General features: G+C 54.9%; 2 protein-coding genes across 2 annotated transcripts; one reads left to right on the forward strand and one right to left on the reverse strand.

Annotated features, from left to right (window-relative positions):
* Positions 1–568: 568 nt before the first annotated feature.
* On the forward strand, positions 569–3,509 carry LOC125425464 (monocarboxylate transporter 13-like; the record flags this gene model as incomplete). Its single annotated transcript, XM_048483065.1, has 3 exons — positions 569–753; positions 1,568–2,335; positions 3,316–3,509. Coding segments are annotated over 3 exons (1,147 nt in total), but the record flags the coding sequence as incomplete, so codon positions are not given.
* A 1,242-nt stretch (positions 3,510–4,751) lies between these two features.
* LOC125425465 (monocarboxylate transporter 11-like) lies at positions 4,752–10,773 on the reverse strand. The gene is made up of 5 exons (XM_048483066.1): positions 10,707–10,773; positions 8,299–8,527; positions 7,965–8,108; positions 5,670–6,404; positions 4,752–4,975 (listed from the first exon to the last, which is right to left on the reverse strand). The coding sequence occupies exons 2-5, from the start codon at positions 8,501–8,503 to the stop codon at positions 4,752–4,754; spliced, it is 1,308 nt and encodes a 435-aa protein (XP_048339023.1). The 5' UTR covers positions 8,504–8,527; positions 10,707–10,773.
* Between the last annotated feature and the right edge of the window lie 2,362 nt (positions 10,774–13,135).

A 13,135-nucleotide genomic window follows, 5' to 3' on the forward strand; every position in this document is an offset into this window, starting at 1 on the left:
GTGATGCCCTGGGCAGCTGCCCACCTTGCCCAATGGGCATTACGCCCCTGGTCCCCGCAGGCACACAATAGCTGCTGCGGCACACCTTCCGTCGCAAAGTGGAGATACTTTGTGCTGCGCTGGTAACTCCTGCCAAAGCCACGTTATTACAACACCTACACAATCAAATCTGAAACAGACAAAACCCTTCTCAGCCTCACTCCCTTTCTAGAAACACTAAGTGGCCCCAAGAAAGGAGTTAGAACAGACCTGGGCATTATACGGCCCGCGGGCCACATCTGGCCCGCCGGATGACCCTGACTGGCCCCCCTGCCGTGCTGGGGAGCGAGGCGTCTTTGAAAGCCCCGCAGAAGCCGGTTGCCTTGGCTGCCGGCTTCTGCGGGGCTTTCAAAAGCACCTCGCCCCCCTGCCTTTTGGCCCGGCCCTCCACAATATTTTCTGTTTCTTATGCGGCCCCATGGAAAAAATAATTGCCCACCCCTGAGTTAGAAGGTGCCATGGTCCCACGGGACCACCCCTGTTCTGGGGCTTTGCCTCCTCTCCCAGTTCCCCTTTCACCCCATCCAAGGGGGACGGTTTTAATCAGCCCCTCTTTGGTGCCCCCTACAGGTCCTCTGTCCAGTGCCCTCGGTGCCCAGTATGGTGAACGGCCGGTGGTCATTGTCGGTGGGTTCCTGTCGGGGCTGGGGCTCTTCCTGGCCTCCTTTGCCACGAGTCTGGCTCAGCTCTACCTCTTCATTGGCCTCCTCACAGGTAAGCCAAGTCCCGATCCAGTACAGCCATCCCAGCCTGGAACTCCTCTCTGAGCCGCAAAACAGGGAGTTTTTCAACCCTGAGCCAATAGCCCTGAAAGCCTGAAGACTCTTTAACTGGCAAACGGTGACGCCTCCGACTCGTCCGCAGGATTCAAAAGCGCAAGGGAAGAGAATCTGTTCCGTTTAACCCAGAGGTGGGATCCAGCAGGTTCTCACCAGTTCCCGAGAGTGGGTTACTAATTATTTGTGTGTGCCGAGAGGGGGTTGCTAATTGGGTCTGCTTTTCCGTTAGAAATTCCATTAGGTCCAAAAATCATAAAGTCCTGTTGTTTCCTATGTGGCTGGTTAGCGAAGGTAGAAAACGGGATAATTCTCCCTGTTGGGCTGTTTTGAAAACATGTTTTAGAAATATGGTCAAGTTCCTGGTTTAAGGAAAGTATCCTTCTTTTGATTTCTAGAAACAAAATTAAGTATTTGAAAGTATTAAGTATTTGACAGGCAGACAATTAGAGGAGAAGCAGTTGTTTCTGTTGGCAGTAGATGATAGGACTTGCTATAATGAGTTTAAATCATGGACAGAAAGATACCAGCTGGAAATTAGGAACTTTTTTTTTTACAGTAGGAGTTTTTTACAGTAACAGAGAAATTGTTAATGCCCCGCCCCCGGAATGCCCCGCCCCGCCCCTGTTGTGCCCCGCCCAGCCCCGTTGGCACTACGCCACTGCTTGAATCCCACCACCATGGGAACCTGTTACTAAAATTTTTGGATCCCACCCCTGGTTTAACCCCCGTGTTCCTTCTGTGTCGTCCAGGTATTGGGGGGGCCCTCATCTTCCCCCCTTCTATGGCACTGGTAGCTCAGTACTTCAAGCGCCGCCGTGCCCTGGCCAACGCGTTGGTGTTCTCCGGCTCAGGCATTGCTTCGCTGGCTTTCTCCCCGCTCTTCCAGTTCCTGGTGGACTTCTACGGTTGGCGCGGAGCCCTCCTGATCGTGTCCGGCATGGCCTTCAACTTGGTGGTGTGTGGGGCTCTCCTCCGGCCGCTGCCCTTGCCCAAAAACAGTGCTTCGATGGCTCCGGAATGGCAGGGACGATGCAGCAGGCTGGCATCTCTCTTCGGCCTCAGCTTGCTCTGCCAGCGAGCCTTTGTGATCTTCTGTGGGTCTTCGGTGGTGATCATAGCGGGGTACTTCATGCCTTTTGTGCACCTGGTGCCCTATGCCAGGGAGAGGGGCTTCGACGAATACCAGGCAGCCTTCCTTCTGTCCGCGGTGGGCATCGCCGACATAGCCGGGCGCATCGTGGCCGGCTGGCTGGCCCACTGCGGCCCTCTTCATCTTGTCCATCATCTCACCCTTTGGACTCTGCTGACAGGCGTCATCTTGCTCTTGATGCCGCTGGGGTACGACTACACCTTGATGATGACTCTCAGTGTCTGCTATGGGTTCCTGTCTAGTGCGGTCATCCCCTTGAAGTTCTCCACCCTGGTGGAAATTGTGGGCACCGACCAAATAATGGGCGCTATCGGACTATCCCACTTGATGGAAAGCTTTGGCGCCTTGTCTGGGCCTCCATTGTCAGGTAAGACGAAGAAGAGGAGGAGTTTGGATTTATACCCCCCCCCCCTCTTTCTCTCCTGTAAGGAGACTCAAAGGGACTGACAATCTCCTCTCGCTTCCCCCTGAGAGATGGGTGGGGCTGAGAGAGCTCCAAAGAACTGTGACTAGCCCAAGGTCACCCAGCTGGCATGTGTTGGAGCACGCAAGCTAAGCTGGTTCCCTCCACAGCTCAAGTGGCAGAGTGGGGAATCAAACCCGGTTAAACATTAGGAAGAACTTCCTGACCATCAGGGCTGTTTGACAGTGGAGTTCACTGCCTCGGAGAGGGGTGGAGTCTCCTTCTTTGGAGGTTTTTAAGCAGAGGCTGGATGGCCGTCTGTCGGGGGTGTTTTGATTGTGTGTTCCTGCATTGCAGGGGGTGGGACTGGATGGCCTTTGTGGGTCTCTTCCAACTCTATGATTCCCCAGATTAGAGTGCACCTGCTCTTAACACCACGCTGGCTCTGTCAACTGGGTCTGTCAGAAGAGGTTGCCAACTCCAGCTTGAGAAATTCTTGTAGATTCTTGTAGGAGCAGCAGTGGCGTAGGAGGTTAAGAGCTTGTGTATCTAATCTGGAGGAACTGGGTTTGATTCCCAGCTCTGCTGCCTGAGCTGCGGAGGCTTCTCTGGGGAATTCAGATTAGCCTGTGCACTCCCACACACGCCAGCTGGGTGACCTGGGGCTAGTCACAACTTCTCGGAGCTCTCTCAGCCCCACCTACTCACAGGGTGTTTGTTGTGGGGGGGGGAAGGCAAGGAGATTTTAAGCCCCTTTGAGTCTCCTGCAGGAGAGAAAGGGGGGATATAAATCCAAACTCTTCTTCTTTAGAAAGGTAAGGGGTCCTCCAATGATGCCCCCGAGTCCACCCTCCAATACAGCCAGTTCAGACCCCTTCCGACCTGGTTCCACCGTGGATGTCGAATGATTGCTCACATACAAGGTTTTCCTGTCTCTCTCGCAGGTTGGATCCGGGATGCCACTGGCAGCTACAGGGCCTCCTTCCTGGCGGCCGGCTCCATCGTCATCGCGGGGGCCTTGGTCCTCCTGGCCTTGCCAAACTATTTCTCCCCCCTGAAGAAGCAATCTGAAGAAGGCAAAGAAGAGCACAACCCGGCCCCCACTGAAGACAGAGGCTTCGGGGCTGAGCAGAGTTGAGCTACCTCATTTTTAGTTTCTGGTATGGGGTACGGCCTCCAAAGCAGAGGCTCACTTCTGTGTTTACATTTGCAAGTCATCGGGGCGTACCGCCCATGGGGTCAAATGTCCCCGGGCTGCAGCTATTTAGTCACTTGGGGGGTGGAAAATTGCCCCACCCTCCACCCCCAGCATGGTGTAGTGGTTAAGAGCAGGTGCACTCTAATCTGGAGAACCAGGTTTGATTCCCCCGCTCTGCTACTTGAACTGTGGAGGCTTATCTGGGGAACCAGGTTAGCTTGTGCACTCCAGCACATGCCAGCTGGGTGACCTTGGGCTAGCTATTCTTTGGAGCTCTCTCAGTCCCACCCACCTTACAGGGTGTTTGTTGGGGGTAGGGGGGAAGGAAAGGAGCTTGTAAGCCCCTTTGAGTCTCCTTTCAGGACAGAAAGGGGGGATATAAATCCAAAGTTGTCATCTTCTCATAACGGTGCAACTGCTCAGATTGAGACATTGGGCCAAAACAAGCAAAGATGATTATGAGGACTGACTACTCAGGGCCAGAAGGGCAGAATTAACATTAAGGAAAGGGTATAACAAAGAAAGACAGCTGCTCACGCACGCACACGCACACACACGCACAAGAAAATTAAACTTCTGGAAGACGTGCCGGGTTGTTCTTTATCACTTTAATGCATCTCTCTCTTTCGCACTCAAGGCAGCCACCCACCTTCAATCAGTCCTTCCAGTGGTGGGATCCAAAAATTTTAGTAACAGGTTCCCATGGTGGTGGGATTCAAACTGTGGCATAGCGCCAATGGGGCTGGGCGGGGCATGATGGGGGTGTGGCCGGGCATTCCTGGACGGGGCTGTGGCAAGGGCGCAGCCGCTGCATTGGTCCTTGGGCTGGAAACGAATGCACGCAGGTGCAGGCTGCCACGCACGCTGGTGCACCTCCTGCTAGACTGCTTCAAGTTCTGCGCGCTACTGCTGAGAGGAGGGGCATAACTAAGGCAAAAAAATCACGTGGCAAAATCACCAATTAGTAACCCCCTCTCGGCACACAAATGATTAGTATTCTACTCTCGGGAACCTGTGAGAACCTGCTGGATCCCACCTCTGAGTCCTTCCAGCCTAGCTGGTAGAAACTTGCAATGCACACACCCTGGGCTCCTGGCTAGAGAGGCTCAGCTGCCGCCACAGATCTCTGTTGGCACAAAACCCTGTCACTGCCGTCGCATCATGGGGAGGCCCAGGACGTTTTCATATCTCGGAGCATTTGCTGGTGAGAGGAACGGATGCCGCGGGAGGTGCCAGCAGGGCGTGGGGTGCCCCTCGGGCCCTGGGAGAGTCCCCAGGGCCACCGCAGGCCCTGCAGCCAGCAAAGAACGATGGGAGGCCCAGGAAGACGAGGCTGGCCGCGAGGACGAAGGCTCCGCCTACCAGGAACGAGAGTGTGAAGGCGCCCGTCAGGTCCCGCAGGAAGCCTAGAGAGAATCCACAGGAAAATATTGTGGGGCTGAATGGCCAGGGCCAGGGGGGCTTTCAAAGAAGGGGGCTGGGAGAACTTCAGGGAAGAGGCGAGGCCCACCCTCAGCCAGGATGGCAAAATGGAGCCTCCATGCGAAGAGGTAGTGTACCTCTGACTACCAGATTGCTGGGGACAGAAAACTAGAGAGCTGGGAACGTGAAGGCTAATTTTTGGGAAGGCTGCTCACAGGTATCTGGGCGGCCATTTTGGGAAATGGGATGCCGAACCTGATGGGCACACCTGGATTACGAAAGGGCTGTGGTGGAGTTTCTGCTCAGATTGCCGAAGGTCCCAAGTTTCACCCCCGGCAGCATCTCCACTTAAAGGGACCAGGCAGAGGGTGATGGAGAAGACCTCTGTTTCTCAGGGGTCTGCAACCTGTGGCTCTCCCGATGTTCGTGGACTACAATTCCTATCAGCCCCTGCCAGCATGGCCAATTGTAGTCCACGAACATCCAATTGTAGTCCATGAACATCTGGAGAGCCGCAGGTTGCAGACCCCTGCCCCAACCCAAACTCCAGCCTCCCCTCCCCAAATGTCCAAGGCGGAGTGGGCCACCCTAGATCCGACATGTCCGGTCTGGCAACTCAGGTCTAGCAAAAGGTATCCCAACTTGCAAAGGACCTGGGAGTAGGGGGAGGGCCCTTACCAGACAGGGGGGGTCCCAGCAACCCCCCGACACTCATCATCATCAGGCAGAGTCCAGTGGCGTTCACGACACGGGTGACACCAACTAACTCCGGCAAGACTCCGAAGGCCACGGTGGCGAAACTCCCCGCGCTGACGCCGTACAGCAGAGCCAGGAGCAGCGAGTCCACGTAGGAGGAGGCGAGAGGGAGGAGGAGGAGGCTGCAGCCGGTGAGGGAGTTCAGCAACACCAGGAGACGAGCCGGCCGGATGAGGCGACGGTCCGCGAAGCAACCCGCCAGCAGGCGGGCCAGGGCATCAGACAGAGCGGCAACGGACACCAGCATGGCAGCTTTGTAGGGGTCTAGGCCCAGCGCCCGCCCGTAAGGCTCCAGGTGCACGTAAGGGGTGAAATATCCGGCTGCCAGCAGGGCGGTGCCCAAAGAAAAGGCCACAAACCCTCGCTGGGTGAACAGAACCCAGTCAAAAAAGGACCCCGACTCCAGCCGGTCCCCCTGCAAGACCAGGGGGCGCAGGAGGGCCCCGCAGACCACCAGGTGGAGGGTCAGAGCAGAGGTCACCAGCAAGGCCCCCCGCCAGGCGAGGGACTCGGCCAGAAGGCGCAGGAGTGGGGAAAGGACGAAGGAGGAGAGCCCGTTGCCTGTCAGGGCGAGGCCCATGGCCACGGAGCGCCGGGAGGAGAAGTAGCGGGCGAGGGTGCCCATCACGGGGGCGAAGGCCAAGGCCCAGCCGAGACCTGCAGGGAGACAGAAGAGGGAGAGGGCGTGGCGGGGGGGAACGCAGAAGCCAGCCCAGCACCAAAGGCAGGGCGCATATCTATAAAAAATAGCGCCCAGGGCAAGGAGTAGAAATCCCGCCCCCCATGCCAGTGAAATCCCGCCCCCTGCGTCCTCCCTCCTGCCCCTTTCCTGCCCCGTGCCCCCCACCTCTCCCCAGAGGCTTGTCCAGTGGTGGGATCCAAAAATTTTAGTAACAGGTTCCCATGGTGGTGGGATTCAAACTGTGGCGTAGCGCCAATGGGGCTGGGCGGGGCACGACGGGGGAATGGCCGGGCTTTCCGGGGTGGGGCATTCCTGGGCGGGGCTGTGGCAAGGACGCAGCCGCTGCGCCGGTCCTTGGGTGGGAAACGAATGCACGCAGGCGCAGGCTGCCACGCACGGCTGTTCACCTCCTGCTAGACTGTTTCAAGTTCTGCACGGTACTGCTGAGAGGAGGGGCGTATCGAAGGCAAAAATCACGTGGCAAAATCACCCATTAGTAACCCCCTCTCGGCACACACAAATAATTAGTAACCTACTCTTGGGAACCTGTGAGAACCTGCTGGATCCCACCTCTGGGCTTGTCTGTGTGAGCAGTGCAGAGTTTCTCTTGGAAGAGCAGCCCCCCCTCCATTCGCTTTGGTTTTTTTTCTGCCCCCCCTTAACTAAATGGCTGCGATCCGGGGCTATTTGACCCCTATATGTCCCCCTGGGCGGTACGCCCCTGGCCAAAGGAGCTCCAGCATTGTCTGGTGTCAATGGTGCTGAAAACGTTGGCGCCTCTATCAGAGGGGCAGCCACGGGCTTCGTGTGGACCCCTGGGATTATGGCGGATACATCGCCCAAGAGGACCCTGATGGGTCTGTGCATCTCCCAACTGGGCAGGAGACCCCCCCAATGGCACAAAAGCCACCCCAGTCAGAGCCAGGCAAAGTCGATCTCCCCTACAGTGCCCTGGATTGCCCAGGCTGACTGGATCTCATTAGATCTCCAAAGCTAAGCGGTCAACCCTAATTAGAACTCAGGCGGGAGGCCGCCAAGGAAGATCCAGGGTCGCTATGGAGGCAGGTGTTCCGTTCCACGTTGTCCTGTTTTCAGGGAGCGGGAGGGAGGGCGGAAGGGTTGGCACCAGAGGTGGGATCCAGCAGGTGCTCACAGGTTCCCTAGAGTAGGTTACTCATTATTTGTGTGTGCCGAGAGGGGGTTACTAATTGGCGATTTTGCAACGTGATTTTTGCCTTAGTTACGCCCCCCTCTCTGCAGTAGTGCGCAGAACTGGAAGCAGTCTAGCAGGAGGTGCACCAGCGTGCGTGGCAGCCTGCGCCTGCGTGCATTCGTTTCCCACCCAAGGACCAGCGCAGCGGCTGTGTTCTTGCCACAGCCCCGCCCAGGAATGCCCCACCCCCGGAATGCCCGGCCATGCCCCTGTCGTGCCCCGCCCAGCCCCATTGGCGCTACGCCACAGTTTGAGTCCCACCACCAGGGGAACCCGTTACTAAAATGTTTGGATCCCACCACTGGTTGGCACCTGAACTCACCTGTCAGAAACCCCAAGGTGAGGTATAACTGCAGCAGGCTTGTGCTGAAGGAGGCCCAGAGGAGGCCCAGGCAGGAGAGCAAGCCGCCAGACACCACCACTGGCCGGGCTCCGTAGCGCTTGCTGGCCGCTGTTCCAAGGGGACCTGGGACAAACCGGGACGGGAGGCAGTGGGAGTTAATCTGAGAAACTGGAGTGAAAGAAATGGCAGCAAAGACACAACGGTGGGGGTGGGCTGTCTTCACCCACAGAGATGACCCCAGCGGATTCCAGCAGATGGACAAACGACAGCCCAGCTGGACAGCCTCGAGGGGCCCCACGGCGGCGACACTCACTGGCAAACTGCTGTGTGGCCAGGGCCAGGGCTGTGACCCAGGAAACCTGAGAGGCGCTGGCATCGAAGGCTTCCACCAGGTCTTCGAAGAGGATGCCGAGGCAGCGCAGGACACCGTAGGTGAGGGAATTTGCCAGGAAGCCGGACACGACCACCAGCCAGCCCCAGCCGCCGTCGGGAGGGAGCTCATCCGGAGGTAATGACATCACCAGGTGGGGCGCTGGGACAAGCTAGCGAGCAGAAGACACAAATGAGTTACAGCAGCTGACGCCAGAGCCAAATTTGCTTTTAGAAGAAGAAGAAGAGTTTTGGTTTATATCCCCCCTTTCTCTCCTGCAGGAGACTCAAAGGGGCTGACAATCTCCTTGCCCGTCCCCCCTCACAACCCCCCTCACAACAAACACCCTGTGAGGTAGGTGGGGCTGAGAGAGCTCCCAGAAGCTGTGACTAGCCCAAGGTCACCCAGCTGGCGTGTGTGGGAATGCACAGGCTAATCTGAATTCCCCAGATGAGCCTCCACAGCTCAGGCGGCAGAGTGGGGAATCAAACCCGGTTCCTCCAGATTAGATACACGAGCTCTTAACCTCCAAGGCAACTGCTGCTCCTAGTCCCCCCCCCCCCCCCCATGAAACTTTTTGAGTTGGGCGTTCATCCTCCTCCACCTTCCCAGTTAGTCAGACCGGCTAAAAAAGCACACCTGGGTGACAGCGCCATCTACAGTCCCACTTGGGAATAACATGCGGAATATGTGAGCCCTGTCTAGGAACGCCTCTCCACAAGACTGGGCAAAGCCCAAAAATGCCAGTTTGGGCTGGGGTGGTGGTGGTGGTTTTCTTGGGATAGGCGGGTAGAAAAAGCTGTATCAAGCCTGAGCTTTCAGAGGCAGACCTGTCCTGCAGGGAGCAGAAATGCACTGTGGACCACATCCAGAGGTGAGATCCAGCAGGTTCTCACCAGTTCCCGAGAGTGGGTGACTAATTATTTGTGTGTGCCGAGAGCGGGTTACTAATTGGGTCCACTTTTCCGCCTCCACGCCCTCGCCTCCCCGAGAGGCATCCTGCCTTTGAACGTGAAAGTTCCATATAGCAATTGCGACTAATAATGTAACTCCCTGAACTGGGTGAATCCCTTCCACGTACTGCAATTCATGGATTCTCAGCCTTTCGTACCTTTTATCTCACCTGTCTCTATCAAAGAACCTGTGTGTTTCACCATTGCTGTGTGCAGATTTGTGAGTTGGGGCATTTTCTATAATGTGATGATGATTTAGAAATGACCTGGTGCAAAAAAATGGGGGGGGGTCGTGGTGGGGTGGCTGCCCATGGGGGGGCATCCAACAGGTTTTGCCCAGGGCTCAGGTTTGCCTAGGTACGCCTCTGCCCCCTTTGCTGAGGGGGGGCTGGCAAGTGAACCTGTTACTAAAAATTTTGGATCCCACCACTGACCACCTCCCCCTCCCACTGAACCATAAGCCCCCTTTCAAGGTTCCCTCCCTGGGCCCTCACTATGGCCAGAATAATTAAGAACATAAGAACAAGCCAGCTGGATCAGACCAGAGTCCATCTAGTCCAGCTCTCTGCTATTCGCAGTGGCCCACCAGGTGCCTTTGGGAGCTCACATGCAGGAGGTGAAAGCAATGGCCTTAAGAACATAAGAAAGAGCCTGCTGGATCAGACCAGAGTCCATCTAGTCCAGCTCTCTGCTACTCGCAGTGGCCCACCAGGTGCCTTTGGGAGCTCACAATTGGAAGCCCGTAGATCCCTGAACCTTACGCAGTACACACACACACACACACGCAATCATAAAGGGCATTCTTTACCCAACCCCCACCCAGAACTGTTGTTCAACAGAGAAATTACTTAACTTAATCCTGAATCAAAGGGGACAATTTAGAACCGGTTGGGGCAGTCGTAGGTCTTCGCAACCCAACCCACCTGGGAAATCTCTCTTGTTGTGGTGGTTGGGGGAGAGGTTAGGGAAATATTGAGAAAATAGCAAGCTTGAAGGCAAAGGGGAAAAGGCAGGGGACGGGGGCTTTAACATTTCATATCAGCTGCAGCAGATGACAAAGTTGTTCTGTTTGGGGGGTGGGGGAGGCAGAATTATAGAGAGAGCCAGCCAAGGACGGCAGCTCCACTAACTGGCAGGGGCGGCAGGTCCCAGAGGAATCCCCCACCCGACCCCCCAGCCCATTTATGTCAAGCCCAGACTCCTACACTCTCTTCGGAGAAGAAAGATAAAAAGGAACCCTACTCCAGCCTGGGACCAGAGGCCACAAGAGGCACGCTTCACATGTAAGCACCCCCATCCTCAACACAACTCTGACTGGGGGAGGGGGCAGGTCTACTCGACCCCCTCCCACCCCCTCAGCCCAGAGAACTCAGAACTCTTGCAAACAGCCCCCTTTACCTGCCCCTTCAACAATGTGAGCCTTTGGGGATGCCGCTGGAGGGATTTCTCTGACGCCAGGGAAGAGCAGAGCGGCACTTAGTGTGGCACCAAACGGGCAGGAGAGAAACCAGAACCAATCCCCGCCCAACTGGCAAGCCGGGCACCTTTTGTCCCCAGGAGGAGGAGGAGGGTCTTTTGACACCTGCCGCGACAGACAGAAATTCAGCAGGTGCCTCCCATGCCAAAAGACAAACCCCACCCTGGTCAGATCTCCACCTGCGGCTTCACTTGGCACACTACCTGTATTGATTAACAAACCCTGTTCAAAGGAGAGCCATAATGCTCGCCAGGTTTAATGTTATGCCTTCTGCCTTGTTACATGGCAGATTTAATAAGCAAGAAAAGGCTAAAAGATTGTGCCCGTGTAACGGTGGCTCAGTTGAATCTCTGGCCCACCGATTACTACACTGTCTCAGATTCAAGGAAATCAGATCCAAGGATGTGAATCTCACTCCTTTACATTTACCCTATCTCCCCGGTTTAATTAGATTACACTACTCGTTGGACAACCCTGATCCTTCTCTCTGTATGATAGAGGCAGACTTTCTCCTGGAAATTACTAAACGCCAGTAGATTTCCTTCGACCTAACATTTATGTCCTGTATTCTATATGCTTTTTAATCCGTTTTTTATTATTGTTGTACTGTTGTCTATGCCAATAAAGGCTTGCTTCTGACCACTTAACAATGCTATAAGAAATGGGTATGTGTGTTGGGTGGGGACGCTGTCTCCTGAGTTGTGATGTGCCTACAGGAGGGTCAACCGCTGCCATTTGGGAAATCAGACATCAGCTCTGTGGAGCATGTGCAGAGCATTCCCTTTGCAAGGCAACGAGAACTGGCGCAGTTGATGAAAAAATGTGAGATTTGATCAGCAAAGAGGCACATTCGACTGCTGACTCTGTCAATGAATTCACACGAGCAGTTTGGCGCAATCACTCTTGATTTGCTTCACTTATGCCCGGCCTTTCCCCCCAAAGCAAACTGTATTGTGGCGCAGGAGGTTAAGAGCTCGTGTATCTAATCTGGAGGAACTGGGTTTGATTCCCCGCTCTGCCGCCTGAGCTGTGGAGGCTTCTCTGGGGAATTCAGATTAGCCTGGGCACTCCCACACACGGCAGCTGGGTGACCTTGGGCTAGTCACAGCTTCTCGGAGCTCTCTCAGCCCCACTTACCTCAAAGGGTGTTTGTTGTGAGGGGGGGAGGAGATTGTCAGCCCCTTTGAGTCTCCTGCAGGAAAGAAAGGGGGGATATAAATCCAAACTCCTCCTCCTCCTCCATTTTATCCACGCAAGAACCCTGGAAGATAGGCTAGGCCAAGACTGCACACTTAACCCAAGGTCAGCAAGGAAGCCTTCCACTGCAAAGCAAGGACTCGAATCCGGGTCTTCCAGATCCTAGTACATCGCAGTAACCACTATGCCAAACTGACCAACAGTCTCCAATTGTCTAACCTACCTTGCAGGGGTGGTGTGATCATAACAATAGGGAAAGTATCTCCTGCATTGCAGGGGGTTGGACTTGATGGCCCTTGTGGTCTCTTCAAACTCTATGATTCTATGTCCCCCACTATAAAAAGAGGCAGAACATAAGAACATAAGAACTAGCCTGCTGGATCAGACCAGAGTCCATCTAGTCCAGCACTCTGCTACTTGCAGTGGCCCACCAGGTGCCTTTGGGAGCTCACATGCAGGATGTGAAAGCAATGGCCTTAAGAACATAAGAAAGAGCCTGCTGGATCAGACCAGAGTCCATCTAGTCCAGCCAGGGGTGTACCTAGGCAAACTGGCGACCGGGGACAAAACCTGCGTTTGGTGCCCCCCTCCCCAACATGACCAAACAATGATTTTTTGTACCAGCTCACAAAACACCTCCCACTCCCAGCAAAACATACATGGCTCTCTCCCCACCAACTCTTTTCCTAATTTCCTAATCACAACAACCCTATGAGGTAGGTTGTTAGCCTGAGAAACAACTCCAAGCCAGTGCAAGTGGGTATTAAGCATGTAAATCTCTCACAAATCACCCCCAGCAAAACATTTACCAAACAAATGTCAGCATCATCTCTCACAAAACACCTCCAGTGGAATCCACTTTCAATGGTGTTTAAACTAGGGAGCTCAGATTCTTCTTTTAAATCTACCTTAAAGGGAGAATCTGGGGTCCCCGGTTAAAACAAAATGGAAAGTGATGCTGTTTGGGGGTGAATTCTCTCCCACCCTGAAACAGCATCACTTTTGAGGGTTGGAGATTCAGATGAAACAAATAGCAGATTCAGCTGGAATCTGGGCAAATTTGGGCACATTCGGACAAAAATTGTCCGATTATGTCCTGCCCTGAACAAATGCGAATGTCCTGAACAAATGCGAATGCAAGGTATTTGGGGTT

Source organism: Sphaerodactylus townsendi, unplaced genomic scaffold (genome assembly GCF_021028975.2).
Source record: "Sphaerodactylus townsendi isolate TG3544 unplaced genomic scaffold, MPM_Stown_v2.3 scaffold_538, whole genome shotgun sequence".
In the NCBI taxonomy this organism is placed as follows: Eukaryota; Metazoa; Chordata; class Lepidosauria; order Squamata; family Sphaerodactylidae; genus Sphaerodactylus; species Sphaerodactylus townsendi.

What these genes read in the sequence shown, in the direction of transcription:
- LOC125425465 (XM_048483066.1), bottom strand. Translation starts at nt 8,503, where the DNA reads ATGTCATTACCTCCGGATGAGCTCCCTCCCGACGGCGGCTGGGGCTGG. An exon ending in GGCCACACAGCAGTTTGCCA is followed by an intron (nt 8,109 to 8,298) that starts GTGAGTGTCGCC and finishes GGTTTGTCCCAG; the next exon opens with GTCCCCTTGGAACAGCGGCC. An exon ending in CACCTTGGGGTTTCTGACAG is followed by an intron (nt 6,405 to 7,964) that starts GTGAGTTCAGGT and finishes GTCTCCCTGCAG; the next exon opens with GTCTCGGCTGGGCCTTGGCC.